Source organism: Petaurus breviceps, unplaced genomic scaffold (genome assembly GCF_028583685.1).
Source record: "Petaurus breviceps papuanus isolate PSGF00001 unplaced genomic scaffold, PetGlider_PUasm1.0 90823, whole genome shotgun sequence".
Taxonomy (NCBI): Eukaryota; Metazoa; Chordata; class Mammalia; order Diprotodontia; family Petauridae; genus Petaurus; species Petaurus breviceps.
Genome location: NW_027187352.1, coordinates 15,709,645 through 15,729,452, shown reverse-complemented (window position 1 = coordinate 15,729,452; position 19,808 = coordinate 15,709,645). Strand labels below are relative to the sequence as shown.

Here is a 19,808-nt window from a genome sequence, read left to right as displayed (position 1 = left end):
TACTTACGAGTTGTTGCTGAATCAGGTTGGGATAATTTAAGTATTCCTGTTTTTAACAGTTTAGAGAAGAGTTCATTCACATCGACCTGGCTGAGATGATTATCAGGATATGCTCTTGGAAGAGTACCTTTAAAGTTGAAAAAAAAAGTGCACTTTAAAGTAATTTCCCAAAGTAAAAAAGTTCTTATTAAAATGCTTTCTTTTTTGATAAGACACTCAATGAGGAGCAGAGTGGGTAGCCCACTTTTTCTCCCTGAGGGTATATTACTACCACTATCAATAAGCCTTTCCACTCCTGTTACAAACAATTAACAATTGAATGGGAAGTTAATGAATTAGTGAGATATATTACCCAACAATCCACAAGAAGATCTACATTTTACTGGTCCCTCCAAAAGAAATATACTTCCAACTACTGACTTAAATGATAAAAACAATGAAGCCAGGTTTACAATCTATCCTTCTATAAATATGTTTGAGTGCCACACTGCATTCCTTTGCCAGAAATGAACATGTAACAGAGAAAACCTGATGTTAGACTTAAAAATGAAAAAGCTAATTGTAACTGGTTGAGAACCCATGTTATGTTTCTAGATAGCTACAGCCTCCATGCCCATCTCACCACCATTACCCCTTTGCCAAGAAAATTCATCAATAAGACAGTTTTCTTCACTCCTAAAACTTCAAGGGGAAACATTCAACATGGATAACTATGCTCCTTGTTTATACTGTATCTAATCAAATGCTTGGAACTCAATTCTCAATTTATAAACACGGGACTAAAAGTCTGAAAACCTGTAATATTTGTACTGTGTAACCTTGGGCAAGTCATTTAACTTCTATGAGCTCCAATTTCCTCAACTATAAAAGGGGAATAGGAATTCCCCAACCTATCCCACCAAGTTATTGTGAGATAATTTGTAGGAATGGTAAAATGCTTTTGAACTTCCCATTGTAATTCCAATGACTGCTTCAGAGAGTACATTTAATGAACCAGAAACACAAAATGGTGTTTGGTTAGGATTGCTCAAAGTCACTTCAGAGACTTTAGCTGTTCCCACAATTTGTAATTAATTAAAATATCTTACCACAGTGTGATATTATATTTCTGAAGATGTTCTTTTATGGATAACTCACAACCAAAACAATTGCTTTGTTAACTAACTAGCTACACTGGCCCGATCCTTAGTTCTGGAAATTTTTATTTGTTCTCTTTCATTGTATACCAAAATTTAAAATTATAGGAAACCTCATTCAATTATAAGATAAGTTATGGACCTTTATAATCAGTCTGTATTAGGATAAATATATTAGATCAGCTACACAGGGACACCACTTATATATTCTATTTAGCACCTAGCTCAAAAGGCATTCAAATTATCAACTTTATTTTATGGCTGTTAAGATTACATATCTGCTATAAGCTATATTAACAAGCTACAGTTATGCAAATATAATATACAAATATAACCAATATATCTGTTACAAGCTACACATACAACCTATGACTTGTTTGTACATTATTCATTTGCTTGTTGTTGTCCCTATTAGAATGTGAACTTCAGGGGCGGCCAGGTGGCTCAGCGAGTAAGAGCACTGGCTCCAGTGTTGGGATGACCTGGAGATCGAGTCCCAGGCTCAGACACTCAGCACCACACCCAGAAATAACTGGCCATGTAACCTTGCGCAAGTTACTTAACCCCCACTGCTTTAAAAAAAAAAAAGTTTGAACTTTGAGGGAAGGGATTATCTTTTGCCTCTTTTTGTATGCTCAGTACTTAGCAAAGTGACTGGAACATAGTAAGTGCTTAATAAATGTTTAATGATTGACTATTAGAGATTATAATGTTATAATGTGATTTGTTATTTATGTAATTCTTCCCCAAGTATACTCATTCTTCTCAACTTTGCTCCCCTCTTCTTAGAGCACACCACAGGACAGAATTAACTGCTAATCATTTCCGCTTATAAAGTGTGAATGGCCATGAATAAGGCAAGCTGAGTGTGCAAACAAAAAAGCAAATTTTTATATGTAACTTGGATATGTATTAGATAAGAATTCCTTAAAACAAAATATGCTCCCTCAAAAACATCATCATTTTCTGATATAGAAAAAAGTTCACTAACCAACAAGACAAAAACTATAATTTGAAAAATACTAGGACTCAATTTTCAGAAGTACATACCTGCTGGATTCTGAACAAAAGTACCAGGATTTTGTGGATGAACTGGTAAAAATTGTTGTCCTTGTCCAAAAGCTACAGGCTGAGCAACAGCAGAGAGTACCTTCAAAAGAATATAATTTGTAAAACGTGTGTATCATTTCTATGTGTAAAAATTTCAATATTTAATTCACATAAATTTTTAAAATACACTTGCTATAAATTTGAAAAGATGTCAGATGACAATTTCATCTTAACACATCTCAACTTACTTTGGGGGGGGCAAGCAAGTGAAGACATATAACCATGAAATAAAATGCAAATGTGAAAAGAAACCGCATTATAGATACAAGAGCATATAGATACATCAAGAAAATGTATTTTTCAAAGTTAATACCTTTAAATATGGTTAAAATTAAGTTGAAATAAGGAATATTTTAATTCTTTTTCTACTCTTATGTAGAAATCTAATTATAAAGAAATTCACTATAGAAAATAATTCTGTATTGGAACAATCCATTTCAGAGACCATCCAAGGAAAGTTTAAGACTGAAAATAACCAAGGATCTCCTAGTAAAACTATAACTAAACCAGTCTTTATAGGTCTGACCTCTGGACATGAATATAGTTTTTAAGTATATCAACACCAAAGTAAAATCAATACCAAATTGCTACACTGGAATTAGTTTTGTGTATATTTGTGTGTATACACACATATATGCATACATACACACATATATACACACACACATATATAAATATGTATATGTATATACTCATTCACAAAGTTAAGGTAAGTGAAAAGTTATGAAGATAAAAAAATGTTTTAATTTTAGATAACATCTCATCTGAACAATAACTGACAAGTGGCATGGATATCACTTCTGAGAATTAAAACAACCTATTAAAATAAAAAGATCTTTCTCTTTTATAAAGAGCCAAAAATAACAAAACAGCCCTCCAAATTATTTTTAAATAATTTAAATATGGCTTAGCTGTCGAGCCAACTTCACTTCTTTCAAGTGGTCAACAAGAATTATTAAGTACCTTCTATGAGCCAGGCACTGTGGTAAAGGCTGGGGAGAAAAGAAAAACTACAACTCACCCCTGCTTTCAAGCTCATGAAGAACATGGAAACAATTATATTTAAATAAAAAATATACATGAAAAATTGTAAATAATCAAAAAACACTTGTTGGGAAAGACTTCTTGTAGAAGGTGGAATTTTAGCTGGAAAATGAAGCCAGGAAATGGAAATGAGGAAGGAAGGCATTCCAGACATGGAAACCAGCCAGTGAAATTTGGGAAGATGAAATGTCATGCTCCAGTAACAACAACATAGAGACCAGTATCACTATATCACAGAGTATATTCAGGTGAATGAAGAATAAGAGACTGGAAAGGTAGGAAGAGGTATTTGATCCTAGAGATAATAGAGAGCAACTGGAGTTTACTGAATGGGGGAAGGAGTAGAGAAAGAGGGAGGTTGATACTCAAATCCAACCTAAGTCAAGCAGCTGGGTGAAGAATGCGCTGGAATAGGAAGATCTGAGGGAAAGAGATTAAACAGAATGGTGTTATCATCTCAAGGGATGAGGTAAAAAGGGCGTGCACCAGAGTGTTGGGCAGGGTCAAGAGAGACAGGGGACAAATAACAGATGTTATGAAGGTAGAAACCATAGGGCTTAGCAAGTGATTAAATATGGAGATGAGAGACAGAGTAGTTGGATAACACCTAGGTTTTAAACCTGGGTGATGGAAGGACAGTGGTATGCTGGACAAAAATAGGGAAAAATAACTAATTCAGTTTTGTGTATTTTGAGTTTAAGATATTTATAGGACATTCAATTTGAGTTGTCTCCTAGGAGATATGAATCTGGAGGTTAGGGTGGATAAGTAGGTCTAAGAAGCACTGGCACAAAGATATGTGAATCCATAGTAGCAGGAGATCAAGTGACAAGAGAAGAAGGCTCAGATAAGAGTCTTGAGGGACACTCAGTTACCAGGCACAACCCTGATAAAGATGAAGGTTTATTAACAATTTCTTCCCATTACAGCATGCTTTTATGCTTTTTGAGCATATGGAGGAGAGCATAAAATTCTCTTCATTGTCAAGGGAAGGAAATCTATCCTTTCAACTTTACCCTACACCAAAGCACAATTCCTGAGTGTACCTTAAAATGGGTTCTTACAAAGAAGTCTATTAAAAATTAAATCTTGAGATTATTGGTAAAATCTTAATTTAGCTAATTCACCAAAATGTCCAAATTCTTTGTTGTTTACATTTTGTTAATGAGTAAACTGCAAAAAGAAATCACATTCCCAGTCCGAATGGGTCCAGAGAAAGGAAGTAAGATAAAATCCAACTTCTTATAGTGAGTTAGCAACAAAAATTTAAAAAACTAAGGAAAGTAAGAGCTGACATGCTCTACTTTGGTAAATGATTTGGGATTTAGATTTAAGTAGAATTTTTGTGAGCTTGAATAAGAAAACAAGAAGGAAAGCTGAACAGTTTGTTTTTTTTTTAATCAGCTCAGTTTATATTCTCTCCCCCTTGTAAAAATTAAGGCATCACTTTCAACTGGTTAGTTCATTTCCTACAGAGAATTCATTAAAATTAGTCTAACAAAATAAACTACTTTGTTATATGGAGGACATTCATGAATATTCAATGAAAATTTTTCCTGTATTGGCATTAAATGCTACCTGTTTAATAGTTCCCTAAGAAAAAAACTATCTCAGAAATGGTTAGGACATAGGCACAGACACCATCATTTCAATTAAAATTACAGAATAACTAATTATTGCCATGCTATAACGGGAATAAGAGTTTATTTAACAAGGTTAAACATTCTCTAAAAAATGAAACATACTGCAAATAATTAAAATATCATCCAGATAAATTGATAGCACAAATGGAATGAACAGCACTTAACTATTAACATAAAGTCTGGGAGAACCAGAGTAGTTCCCCGCCCACCCCCCCCATTTTATAGGATCACTGGACTAAGATCTGGAAAAACTTTAGAGATTATCTACACCAACTACATCCATTTATAGATGAGGCCAGGAATGAAATGCTCAAAGTTATGCAAGTGATGAGACCCAGAATTCATAATTAGGTCCTTTTGTCTCCACATGTAGCATTTTCCACCAGGCTACACTACCTTAATTACTATGTCTTCTTTCTAGAAGCTAAAACTTGGGATTCTCTCTCCATTTAAATCTTTTTTTTTTTTTGCTTTTTCTTTTTGGAGGGGGGGAAGGCAGGGCAATTGGGGTTAAGTGACTTGCCCAAGGTCAAATAGCTAGTAAGTGTTGAGTGTCTGAAGTCATATTTGAACTAAGTTCTTCCTGACTCCAGGGCTGGTACTCTATTCACTGCACCACCTAGTTGCCCCTCTCCATTAAATCTTATAGAAGACAGGTAGGAAAATGATGGAAGTGGGAATAAAAATAGTGTAAAACTGAAAGGTGGGCACTCAAAATGCTAAAAAAAAAGGAAGCAGGGCAGTCAGAAAAATACCTGTTTGCTCTTATGTTAAATATGAATATGTATGGATTAGTCAGGCCTATATAGTGCAAATTATATTGCTATACAGTGTATTTTTTTAAAAAACCTCAAGATTTCCAGATTAATGCAGAATAAAACTGCTCAATTTCAAATTCTAGCATTTTCATAAAGAACTGTAAAGTTGTATTTTAAAGAACCTAAAGAACAAAATTCCTTCATGCAAATTATAAATAGCAAATTAAGGAGCCTAATTTTTAATGAATAGAAAAGACTGCTTTGTACTTTAATATGTATTTGTGTTATACAAATATATACAAAAAAGCTATGTCTAAAGTATTTGAAAATTCTTCATTATTTTAAATATTTTCGCATAATAATAGATCTGTACCCTGTGATGGTTTTTACTAATTATTAACCAGAGCCTAGTAAAATTAGCAGTCTAATTAATGATAGGTCACTTAATAAGGATTTCTCATTTAGAGAATTTTGACAAAATGACAAATTCTACTGAGTTTAAAAGGAATTACTTCAACTAATTAGACTGAAATCCCTAAGTACATACTCTGGATCTAGGATGTAGGAAATAACTAATGGAAAACAAACTGATTAAACAGGGTTGCCTTAGGTAGGTAGACACAGAAATTTGATGGCTTAACTATCTAGAGTGGATTGTTGGGATTAACAAGAACAAAGATAACTATGAATACTGAAAATTATTAATGTCCTAATTTAAAAAAATTAACAGGATAATAAGTTCCTTGGAAGATAAAGCATTCTAAAAATCAGCTACAAGGATTAGTTGTCAGAATTTTACTGTATGTTAGGAAGTTTATTTAAAGTTCCCACAAAAAAAGTAAGGAATTTTACCTGAACACCAATGAAATAGGAGTACCAGTTTCCTAGTTTCTGGTAATGCAAAAGCAACAGTGTATTTTCAGGTCAGGGTAGAAAAAACCCTAATCCCACTTTATTATCACAGAAACTATCCCTTCCCAAAATAAGGCAACTAGGGGATTTCAAAGTCAAGATGAAATAGCCCCAGCCACAATGAACTTACTCTCCTTGGCCTTAATTTCGGATACATAAATTCAAGACAACACCAAAGTTTTAAGATTATTTTTCTTTTACCTTTGTCTCTTTCTTCATCTTTCCTAGTATTTTGTGAGGAAATATAAATCTTTTTAACTCATTTGCATGCCACATAACTGAAGAACAATTAAAATTGAATACACTTACCTGTTGAGATGGCTGAATATTCCCTACTGCAAGTGGTGTGGGCAGATTATTAAAGTTTCCAAACTGAGGACCCTGAAGATTCTTTTCATCAAAATAATGTCCAGATGCTCTGTTAAGTGTATTCGAGAAACCTTGAGCTCCAGGGCCATGTGGTCCATTAAAATTTGGTCCCTGAGGTGTATCAAACATTTGCTCATGTCTTTGGAACTGTATTCCTTGCGATGGTGCATTAAATGCACTGTTAGGAGGGTCATTATATGGGCCAGTCTGACTAAAAGAGACTGCATCAAGCCTCTGTGAAGGATGATTGTCAAACCTTGCACCTTGAAGACCAAGAGGAATATCAAATCTCGATGCTTGCTGGTGTTGTGGACCATCAAATCTTTGAGGCCCCGTATCAAATCTTGGTTGTACCTGCTGACCAGGAGGCCCATCAAACCTTTGTGGCCCTGGTTGACCAGGAGTTCTTTCAAATCTAGGACCAGGCTGACCATGCAAGCCATCAAATCTAGGCAAGAGAGATGGCTGACCTGGTTGACCATCAAATCTTGAAGCATGACACCCCTCAAATCTTGGACCACCTTGGCCTAGAGGTCCTTCAAATCTCATATTACCTCCTTGTACAGAAGGACCTTCAAATCTCATTCCACTTCCCTGTTGGACTAAGGGTCCTTCAAATCTGACCCCAACCCCTGGCTGACCATGTGGTCCTTCAAATCGAAGGCTTCCACCAAGCTGATTATGTTGTCCTTCAAATCTCAGTCCTGCCACTGACTGGCTATGGGGACCTTCAAATCTCATACCACCACCCTGCTGAAGCAAAGGGCCCTCAAATCTGATTCCACCACCTGGCTGACCATGGGGTCCCTCAAATCTAATTCCACTTCCTGATGCGCCATGGCTACCCTCAAATCTGAGTCCACCTACAGGCTGACCTCGGGGATTCTCAAACCTTAGAGCACCTACAGGCTGACCATGAGGTCCCTCAAACCTAAGACCACCCACAGGTTGACCCCGGGGACCTTCATACCTAAGACCACCCACAGACTGGCCACCTGGGCCCTCAAACCTCAAACTACCTGTGGGACCCTCAAACCGCAAACCAGCAGCTCCTTCAAACCTTAAGCCACATCCTCCTGCCTGTCCAAGTGGCCCTTCAAACCTCAAAGGAGTCCCTCCTGGACCTTGAGGACCTTCAAATCTCAAAGGACACCCACCTCCTAGCTGACCTTGGGGTCCTTCAAACCTCATAGGTCCCCCTCCCCCTATTTGTCCTGGGGACCCTTCAAACCGAAGAGAAGCTGGTGCTGGAGGTCCATCAATTCTAGGGTTTGGCTTATTAGGTCCTTCAAAAATCATTTTAGTTGGACCATCTCCCCTTGCTACAGATGGCCTAGAAGGTCCATCAAATAACGGTCTGTCTTCAGCTAATGCTGTAAGTCTCTGATTTGTTGTATCAAGGCTTGAATATCTCGATGCTGGACTGTCTGCAAATGTTTTATCTGAATCTTCGTATCTGGGCCTCTTAAGTGCAAAACGCTCACTGAATGGAGACCTTTGCTCCTCTCGGACACCTTCAGAGAGAAAAGAAAATTAAAATTTCCTCAAATCTACACACACATCAGATCACCTGAGAAACCCCTTTATTGTTGAGACTAAAATTAATATCTTCAACAATAAAAGCCTCAAGTTATTTTTGTGCAAACTATTATTTCTCCTTCATTAAAATCCATCATCACCTAAGCAATTTCAAGAGTCATAATTTATTTTACACTTTGTACCTTTAGCAGAGACTTGCTCTTCATGCCTTCTTCGGCCATCATGGGGGGAAAGATTCTCCGCATAAGTACGGCTTCCAGATATTGGAGAAAGACGCCTCGATCTTTCACTAAATTGTTCTTTTCTGTCAAACTGTGCTCCACTACTCCTTCCTGTATGTTTACTTTTGGATGGTTCACATTCTATTCCAGACAACAAAGCATCAGTCAAATGGTAATCAAAAATATCAGGATCTAAGAGATCAAGTCTCGGAAACGAATGCTGAACCTGTGTCCTTTTGAGTTTAGCTTTATGCTCATAATATGTTAATTCAGCATCAGATAAGAGAGGTTTCTTTTTTAATCCACCTTTATTTTCTTCTGTAGGACTATCCCACACATTACATCTATGTTTTCCTTCTTGATACTGAAAGAGCTGACGAATCTGATGAACAACAACAAGGAATTCATCCTGTGTAATTTCACCAGATGTTAAACTATCATTTGCCTGCACAAAAATTAAAAAAAAAAAGGAATATTAAGTAGTTTCAATGAAAAAGATGTACAAAGTTCAAAACAAAAGATAAAGGTAATAACTATGGAATGAATCACCACAGTTACCTTTTTAAGTAATTCTCTTTTGCTTGCAGAAGTTAATTCTTTAGGAATCTGAAGATTGGCATCTACACTTAATCGATGTTGTTGTTTGGGGGTCCGGGATGATAAAATTCCTTTAGCACTGCCCCAACTCTCTCTATGCCTTAGATGAGGTGATTTACTAAGTCCTTGATGCTCTTCACCCTGTTGTAAGCTGAAACAAATATAATGTTAACACTAAAGTAAAACTCTATGTTTAAGGATCCTTTAAGTATAAAAATAAACACTTCTGTTTGACATTTAAAAGTTCTTCATAATCTGGCCCCATCCTACCTGCCCAGTCTTTATTACACATTATACACACACTTTAAACCAAACGGTTCGCCTTACTCGTTCTTCATGCATGATACTCTCCATCTCCATTTTCCATGCCTTTGCATTAGCTGTCCTCTATTCCTGGAATGCTTAAGTTCCCTCTTGAACTCTTCCTTCCTACTTTTTATGGCTTCCTTCAAGACTCAGCTCAAATATCTTCTGGAAGGGAGGTCTTTCCCAGACCTTCTCCCCTCCCTACAATATCTTACTGCCAAAATTATCTTAAAACTATTTTATATTGTATATTATGTTTCCTTTGGCTAGAATATAAACTCCTCAAAGGCAGGTACTACTTCACTTTCATCTCTGCATCCCCAATACATAGTACAGTGCCTACAACACATTAAGAAATACCTACTGATTGAGTAAAAATATATAAAAGTAAAAACATTATCACTCTAAAAATATATACATTATGTACATTTCTTTCTAACCAAAGTATAACAACTTACCTTTTATTTTCCTCCCAACCAGATTTCCATCTTTTTGTAGACTTGGAGCTTTGCCAACTGTCTACATTTTCCTTTGGTTCAGATCCTGATTTTGTAGAATGCTGATTTACAGTTTCCTGTGGTCTCTCTTCTTGAGTCTTTTTTACTCTCCTAGGATCTCTTGTGTCCTGTTTAGCACTTCTCTTATTAGAATTTCTTTCATCACGAGAAGCTTGTGTAAATTCTTCTACATGTGACTGCTTAACTCCCGATTGGCGTAGCTTTCCAGTTTTAGGTGTAGAAGTAGAAGGAGAAATGCTCCTTTGCCTTCGTTTAGGTGAGCGCCTATCTCTCCTTTTTGGAGAATGGGTGATTGGTGACCGAGACTTAGGAGATCGTGACCGAGATCGTTTTCTAGTACTTGATCTTCCTGTTTTTGTCCCTTGTTTTTCTGATTCTTCAGTTCCAGCATCTTGTTTTTGTACAATGCCATTTATAATTTTATTTCGACCTCCAGTAAGTCTATGTTCAGATGATTTCACATGTTCTTCTTTATCTTTTTTTTCTGAAGATTTTCTCTTCTCTTTTGAGTCATCATCTTTGCTATCAGGCTTATCTTGCAGGTGTTTTTTTAATCGGGGATCTCTTTTACTCATTTCAGGGACCCCTCGACCACTTTCAGATTCCTGATTTTTTATATCTTTAGTATGAGAAAACTTGTTTTTCAAAGGTGAAGGAGATTTAGATTTGGATTTAGTGTCTAACTGGTCAAGTTCTTTCTTTGTGATTTTTTCACTTGATTTACTTTTTTCTTGCTTTGATGAGTTTTGTTTATCAGTAGGTATAGATTTGTTTGTCTTGATATCAGACTGATTCATTGTATTTACTAGAAAGTCTTTCCTATGACTTTGCTCTTTACTATGAGAAGAATGTTGGCTCATCCGATTAAGACGAGGATCTCGGTTTGTTACTTTCATATCCTGGAGCTGTGAGGATGAGGAGGAAGAGGGACGACTCTTTTCAGGCTGTACAGAAACCTGATGAGAAGCTTTGACTGCCATGGGTGGAATTTGTGAAACAAGTAATTTGGAAGGTGCTGATCCAGGAACTATGTTAGATACCCCTTGCTGAACACTAAGAGAAACTGCCTGGAAAATAAAAATAAATTTTACCATATAAACAATGTAAAAACTGAAAATAAGCTGTCAAAAATTCTGAAGCTAGAGAAAACAAATATTACATAATAAGCTCAGTTCAATTATTCATTCACTCAGTAATCACTGAATACCTAATGCCATGCTATATGTAACATGTTAAATGAGGTTGCAAAAAAAGTAGTGTTTTACAATCTATTTTTTGAGCCATCCTGATTTCCTCAATGTAGAGAGCCCCCTGTGAATTAGATGTCACTGAGTATACTACAGATCACCTGGACAGAAGGAAAGAGGAAAAAGATGAGGATTTTGGGAAACATCACAAGTCTGGCAAGGATATCTTGAAGATTTTTCAAACATCTGCTGCTGAGCTCTCTGACAAAAGCAGAGTAGATATTAACTTTCTTGACCTGCCTTGATGATAATCAAATCTTTCAAAAGATGGGAAGAGGAACTAACAAGGAGAAATTCTATTCTGATTCTCACAAACAGGGAAGAAATGTTTGCTAGGGTGGAAATGATGGGGACAGTAGAGGGAAAAGGGTATCCCCCCCTCCAGAGTCTGTGATAGAGGAAGAGGTGAAATCCAACAACCTGATAGACACTACATTTTTGGAAAAGCAGTTTTCAAAGGGTTCAGAGGAAAAATAGATAGGATCCCATGTGGACAAATAATTCAGGGGAAGTCAGCCCAGGAAAGATGGGAAATACTTAATAATCTCTCCATCTTCTCCACAAAACAAATACGAGATACTTTATCAAAAACTTTGTTGAAGTCTAGGTAAACTATATCCAGAACGTTCCCTTCAAGTCAACAAATATTTATCAAGCATCTATTTATGTACCAGGTACTGTTCTAAGTGCTAGGAGTACAAAGGAAGGCAAAAAAAAAACAGTCCTTGCTCTTAAGGGGCTCACAGTCTAACAAGGGAGACAACATGCAAACAAGAAAAATACAGGATAAATTGGCAAAAATCTCAGAATAAAGGCACTAACATTAAGAAGGACAATTGAGCCATGTGACCTTGGGCAAGTCACTTAACCCCAATTGCCTGACCTTCCCCCCTCCAAAAAAAGTACCAAAAAAAAAAAAAAAAGGACAATGAAAGGATTCTTGCAAGAGGTGTAACTCTTGAGCTGAGACTTGAAGAAGCCAGATGGCAGAAACAAAAAAGAGTTCCAGGAATGGAGGGGACTAATAAGATAGAGTATCTTGTGTAAAGAGCACTGAGAAGGCCAGTATGCTGGATTGCAGAGTATGTGGAAAAGAATAAAGTATAAGAAGAGTGGAAAGACAGGAATAAACGAAGTTATAAAGTTCTTGAAAAATGAAACAGGATTTTCCTTTTGATATTGGAGGTATAATAAGGAGCCACTAGAATTTATTATTTTGGGAGAGTAGGGGTTTAATATGGTCATACCTTCACTGCTTGTTTGTAATCCTGTCCCCAAAAATTATGAAGATAATACAAGTGAATGATTCCAATGAGCAAAAAAATGTGATCTGTCTGAAGAAACCAATGTAGACAAACAAGGAATTTACCAACCTAGATTTCAATAAAAATGTGCAGAAAATGGAAGACAATCTAACAAGGGATGAATATAATAGAGTAGCATCATCCTGTAAAAATATTATCAGGAATGCTAAAGCTCAGAATAAACAAAAGCTGGTGAGGGAAGCGAAGGATTTTGTTGTTTCAAGTTATACTGGAAGAAAAAGGAGGATCAGGGGGATAGAATCTTTCCTTGGAGTGGCTAAGATATAATTAAGTGACAACAGAGAAAGCAGAGATTCTCTTTTTCTGAAAGGGAAATGTCCTGATTAAAAAAAAAAAAGGAAAGGAAAGAGAATAGTCTATAAACCAGAGACCAATAAGCTTTATTTCCATTCATAGGAAAACTCTAAGATTAAAGAAGTGACCGGGAAAGGGAAGTTGTGATAAAAAGCCAACATCTTCATCAAGAAGATGTTATGCTAATCTCATTTCCTTTTGTTTTAATTACAAGATTACAATACTATAGATGAAGAAAATGTTCTAGCTAGTTTAACTAAATCTTAGCAAAGCTTCTGATAAAGTAATACTATTTTTGTAGACAAGTTGAAGAGATGTGGAGTAGATAAGTCAGTTGAATCAAAAACTGGTTGAATAGCTGGATTCAAAGAACAGTTAATAATGTCTCAATAACAATGTGGCAATTAGTCTCTAGAAGTATTCCCTGGGATTTCTAGTCTTGTGCTGTTTAGCATTTTTACCAATAGATTAGATAAAGATATAGAGATATGTTCATCAAATGTAAATGACTAAGCTAGAAGAATAGCCAACATACTGCATGACAGGATCCAACAAAATCTAGACAAGTAAAACATTGGGCTAAAACTCAAAAAAGGAAATTCAAGAAGAATGTGTCAACTCTTGAAATTGGATCCAAAAAAATCAACTTTACAAAAATAAGAGAGACATGGAATGAGTAGAGTTATTCTGAAAAAGACAGGGATTTTAGTGAGCTGCAAACTCAATATAAAGTAGATGATGTGACAGCCAAAAAAGTGAATACAATCATGGGCACCACAGAGGCAGATGTAGCTTGTAAGAATAGGAAGGTCCCACTATACTCTTCCATCATTCGATTTCATCTGGAGTATTACCTTCAGTTCTGGGCATCATGGTTTTAGGAGGCTATTGATAAGGTAGAGAATGTTTAGAGGATAGCAATGAGGGTGATAAAGAGCCCTGCGCAACTGTCTTTTGAGAAATATTTGAAGGAACCCCAATCCTATATAACTCAGGGACATGATAGCTATCTTCAAGTATTTGACAAGGTATCACATTGAGGAAAGATTATACTTGTTCCGTGTGGCCTTGGAGGGGGTGGAACTAGGTACAAGGTGCAAAAAAAGACAGTTCAGGTTGTCTAGAAAAACTTCCAGATTAGAGAGGTCCAAAAGCTGAAGGCTGACTAAAGAGTTTTTAAAGTAGTAGATTCCCCCTCCTTGGAGATCTTCAAGCAGAAGCTGGACAGCCCTTATCTAGTATTATAGCAAAGATTCATTTCACGTACAGGACTACAGTCACTATGTTTCCTTCCAACTGTCAGTTTCTAGGATTCTGTGAAACATGCTCCATCAATAAAAGTCAACAACTGTTTTGTAATTTTTAGTCTTAGAAATTTGCCTGGGGCAGTATGAAGTTAGGAGACTTACTCAGGGTTACATAGTCAAATTTATCAGAAAGGGAACCTGAACCAAGATTATTCCAATTCCAAGGTCAGCTCCATATACTATGCTAGGATGTAGCTATCATTATTATGCCCAGTTCTCCCTTCTAGTCCCACTGCCTCACCAAGAAACCAGACACAGAAAGCAAAGAAAATGTTTCCTCTACTATTCCAACATTTTTTAACCTGACTTTACCCCAAGAATGTTTTCTGTGACTAGTTTATAGGTTCTAAAATTCAGTGCCCACATAAGCCAACACTAAATAAGGCATACAAATAATTACCCACATATATATGGCCCCACACTGCTGGCTTTATCCTTAAGTCTGAAAATATCAAGTACCAGTAGAGAACTATTTCTTGCACAAGTTGAGTAAAAAGATATATTCGTAGAATCATAGATTTGACATCAAAAAGGCCCTTCGAGGTCTAACCCTTACCCTTTTTTTTTTTTTTAAAGCAACTGGGGTTAAGTAACTTGCCTAAGGTTACACAGCCAGGTTTTTTTGTGTGTGTGTGGGTGTTAAGTATCTGAGGCCAGAAACCATCCGACTCTGGGGCCAGCACTCTTACTCACTGTGACACCTAGCCACCCCCAACCCTTACACTTTTACTGATGAAAGGCCAAGAGAAGTTAAGGAACTTGTCTGAGGTTTTCTCCTCATTCCTCTAAATTTGTTAAGAGTCTCCTTTGCAAAAGGTTTCTAAGATGTCATTTCTCAAAAAACAGAATTAGGCTTATAAAACATTAAAGACTATGCCAACATTTTCCACAATATACAAGGAAATTGTGATATACATATCCTCTAGAGTATCAAAATTTAACCTGTTTAAAAGGTCAGTACTACCAAAGCAACCATTTTAAAGATCTCTATCAAATGGTTTTTATTAAAGGAGACAGACAGCTAGGCAGCATAGTTGATGGAGTCAGAGTCAGGCCTGGAGTCAGGAAGACGCTAGTTCAATTCTAGCCTTGGACATTAACTATCTCTATGACCCTGGGCAAATCACTTAACCTGTTTGCCTTAGTTTCCTTAACTGTAAAATGGGGACAACAATACCAACTCCCAGGGTTGTAAAGATTAAATTAGATATTGTACCTGGTACAAAGTAAGTACTATATAAATGTTAGGTGGTATTATCATTATAGAAAAGTAATTTTTCCCAACAAGATGTTAAAATAAGTAAACATTTAAGCTCACTTTTGAATTTTAGCTTAACAATAGCAAGAATCCTAAGAGTATAATAGAATTCACTTCAGAAGCAGATATTCTGTATATATAATTATCAAGCATATTATAATTAGGTATGCTTTTACAGGAATTAAGTATAACTTTCTTTGGGGGAAGAAAACAAAACGATGTACACTAAAATTAGCTTTTATTTTATCTGACCTTATAAATAGTATAATTCAATTTGCAAACCATTACTTTAAGACAAGAAAACATTCTGAAACCATATGCAAATAATTAAGGTATATTGATTAAAAACCACCACTACATAAAAGGGATTCCCCTTTCAGGAAGGATTTAGAATAAGATACTTTGGGGCATATATGTGACATCTGTCCCACTTACCAGCTGTGCCTTAGTTTGTTCCAATTCCAGCTCCAATTTTTTCTGCTGTAGTTCTAATAACTGTTTTTGCTTTGCCAGCAGCTGTTGCCTTATCAGTTGCTCCTGGGTCAAATTCTTTTGGATATCAGGGACAATTGGAGGAGTGGAGATACCAGGGGAACTGACCACTGTGCTAGGTGTAGGAGGTTCTTCTGGCTATAAAAGAATAGTGTGAAAAAAAATACATTATAGCTACACTGAAATTTAAAAGGTGGCTCAAAAATACGCTAAGTCATTAAAATTCTTATTTAACACCTTTTGAACTGAATTGAATGGCCAGCTGTCAGCTTTAAAATGACATCTCACTTAAGAAAATTTAACACCTACAATATTTTCAAGTGTCACAAACATCTGACCACATCAAATGATATTGTCAAAACTGCAAAAGGTACAAAGTGTTATAATTTATACAGTAATAACATTGCAAAGAGAAACAAGGTTGGAAGACTTAGGAACTCTGATCATTACCAACAATTCCAAAGGAACTCATTATGAAACATGCTCCCTTCTCCTAATGAGAGGTGATAAGGCTCAGGTGATCAAGACAGTTTTTTGTAAATAGCCAATTTGGGAATTTGTTTTGCTTGACTATACATGTTTAGAAGTTCTACTTTTCTTGCTTTCTCAGTGGGTGGTGACATGGAGAAGAAAGGTGAAAGGAAAAAAAAACAGTGAAAATAAAATAAAATAAAAAAAAATAATATGCCAACTTAAAAACCATGAAGTGATTTCCTTTTCAAATGAAGAGATTTAGAGTACCATATTCTGGTTTTATTTCAGTAATTTTACAGCAAAAAAAAAAAATGAACTAGTGACAAGAATGTTAACTCTGTAGCATTCATATGAAAACTTACCGATTTATTTAAAAATTTAGGATTCACATGGATACTAGAAGTATTCACATTGGGGGGCAGAGGTTTAATTGGCCAAGCAGGATCTAATGAATTAACTCTGACATCCAAGGCATAGAGTTTCTTCAAAGGGAAAATGTCATCCCATGTGGAGCGTAATTTAAATAAACTTTTCCTAGTATTTTCATCCACCTAGAACAACAGAACAATTCTATTGCATGTTAAGTTACTATAAAAAGTTTTATACATAAAATGCAGTAAATCCTTTTGAATTGCTTCTCCATCTTATTTTTCTATATATAAAGAATTATCATCAGTATTTAATGTACTTTTGAGTTTTAAAAAATTACTTTTTTCTCCTCCAATAAAAGTAAACTGGCAAAGCTGAAGCTGTTATTAATACTGGCTCTCACTCTAGAAAACCAATTTGTTTTTATAAGTCTGCAATTCAAAACGGCAACTTTAAGTTTCTTATTCATAGTACAACAGTTTCCTATATATTAGATGTAATACTCTGAAAGCAATTTACTGCAATTCTAAAACGACTTTGTTTTTTTATGTGGAGCAGTTCAAAGTCACAAGAGAAAGGTGTATCAAAATAAGATGTACCAAAATGCCTACATTTTTTAACCTTTAAATGGTCAGGACATGGGTTAGAATTAAGACTATTCCAGCCTCTAGCACAGAGTACCTTCTACATAAATTTTCTTTTAGAGAATAGTTCCTATTACAAAGTTTCTTAGAAGAGGATGGTGAAATAAAATTAAGATAATAATTATCTCAACCAATTCTCCATTACTTGTATTAAAAGGTTAGTATAATGGATAAACTCTTTATATAAACCTAAAACCTTCCAAAAGTCAATTTCTAAAACTGTGCTAACACCCAAATTAATTTACTTTCATATTTTATATTACTTGCCCTCTCTTTGCAAATGCTACCAAGCAGTTAAAAGTCAAAATTATCTAGTAGCTCTAAGAGGCATCATGGTCCTGGCATTTCCACAATCCAGATTATTTGCCTCTGAATAATTAAGAAGTCAGTGGTAATTTGAGTCTTCTGACACCAAATATTATGATAGTATTTAAGTGTATTTGACAACCTACTTACTTGAATCAACTATGAAAAAACACATGTGAATTTAGCCTAAGATCTGAATGAATTTAAACTGAGGGTTGGTGTCACATGAAAATGGAGATAAACAAAAAACTTTAGTTAGTATCTAAAAAGTAATGGAGACCCTCCAAAGTTTTCTCTCTTCCCCTTCATCAGAACCTCCCAAAAATGTGCCCCTTTGACAAGGGTCTGAGCTAACCACTACTACTAATGATCAGATATGCCATTTATAGTCTAAAATATTCATTTTTCAATGCAATTTCAGTACATATTGCAATCGGTACTTCTTTCCTCTAAGTCTCTTAAGAATACATCTTCTATTAATACCTATTGACTTGTAACATGCATGTAATATCTAACACTGAAGATTTTTTAAAAAACTATTTCATTCTACAAACCAATCCCAAATTATTTTTTCTCCAGATTAAAACCACTTCTATAAAAACATAAAAAGTAACAATTTTTCCCTTTGCAAGAAGAACACAGGGTATGTCCAAAACTCAAATATTCCCACAAATTCAAGATACACACTCATTTGAAAGTCAGGGTATTACCTAAGCAAATTCAAACCTTTACTCATTCTTCCTCAACATTTTAAATACTGTATAAACCATACTTGATACAAAATACTAAGTATTTCAAATTACTATATCCAAAGGGCACAAGAACCAACACCCCAAAAAACTTTACCTCAAATAGTAAGAGGAAAGGACTATGTAGTATAGTAGGGTAAGCTAACATTTCAAACTCAAGCATAACTCAGCTGGGATACTTTTACTTGCAGACAGTAACAGACATTTCTAACTACCAAAACAAAAAAGCCCTCAGAAAAAATCTGGAACAACACTTCCACTGGATAGGAGTATGCAACAAACTACCATCACCACTAATAAATGATTTAACTTATTTTCGTCTTTTTCAAATCATTCCTGTGAATATTCTAAGTGGCAAAACAACAGATTTGAAATTAATGAAGTGATCAATACAAAACAAGGACTTGAAAATAATTCTGAATGCAAACTGTATTCAATGTTAACTCCTAGAAATTAACAGAACCACTTCCTTTTAAATAATGATAAAAAGGAAAATTTTTAAAGAAACACTTATCCACCCAAGAAAACCCAACACAAAAACAAGTATTTATTTAATCTGGAACATTTTTTTTTTAAATTCAGAATGTTTCTAAATGCATATATACCTTTTCAAACACACAAATAAATGTTGCAACTAGGTTTTTAGTAAAGGCAGTAAGATACTCTCTTCCAACGTTCTTCACAATGGAATCCATAAGATACATAACAGGGAGCTTCTCTGTAGAAGGAGCCTGAAGTAATAAAAAGAAACTGAGAAGTTTAGTATAACGAAATATAATTTTTAAATTGTTTGCAAATGAATTTCCAAACCCACAAATACAGACCTATTTTTTGGTTGATACTAAGTACCATTGGGTTGACATTAATCTATATGAAGCTCAAATGACATTTGTGGAGCAAGCAAAACAAGCTCAATTACTGGGGAAGGGAAAAAAGTGCAATTGTAATGTAATTTACTGGACACAATGTTTCAGGTTCATGTGGCAATAAACTGTGTTTTAAAAGTGGGAGAAAATGAGGTTGAGTGGCAAAAAAAAAAAGTATCATTCTCTTCTGCTGGAACCCAAAAGTGTTGTTTCATGACCCACACAAACTCAAAATAGTGTGCCTAGGCTTCATGAAATAACAAAGTTCAGATTTCTGGCAGAAAGCCCAAGTTATTTTCTTTTAGTAAGCATTTGTTATATGTT

At 35.4% G+C, this 19,808-nt stretch overlaps 1 protein-coding gene across 1 annotated transcript in view; it reads right to left on the bottom strand.

The window, feature by feature from the left end:
- PCF11 (PCF11 cleavage and polyadenylation factor subunit) overlaps nt 1–19,808 on the bottom strand; it is a 32,036-nt gene that overhangs the window by 8,556 nt on the left and 3,672 nt on the right. Inside the window, exons 2-10 of the mRNA XM_069070954.1 lie at nt 19,224–19,349; nt 16,913–17,101; nt 16,020–16,214; nt 10,094–11,220; nt 9,291–9,480; nt 8,694–9,177; nt 6,913–8,486; nt 2,187–2,286; nt 8–127 (exon numbers count right to left, since the gene is read on the bottom strand). Of these exons, the coding sequence (XP_068927055.1) occupies nt 8–127; nt 2,187–2,286; nt 6,913–8,486; nt 8,694–9,177; nt 9,291–9,480; nt 10,094–11,220; nt 16,020–16,214; nt 16,913–17,101; nt 19,224–19,349 (4,105 nt within the window). The remainder of the gene's footprint in view (nt 1–7; nt 128–2,186; nt 2,287–6,912; nt 8,487–8,693; nt 9,178–9,290; nt 9,481–10,093; nt 11,221–16,019; nt 16,215–16,912; nt 17,102–19,223; nt 19,350–19,808) is intronic.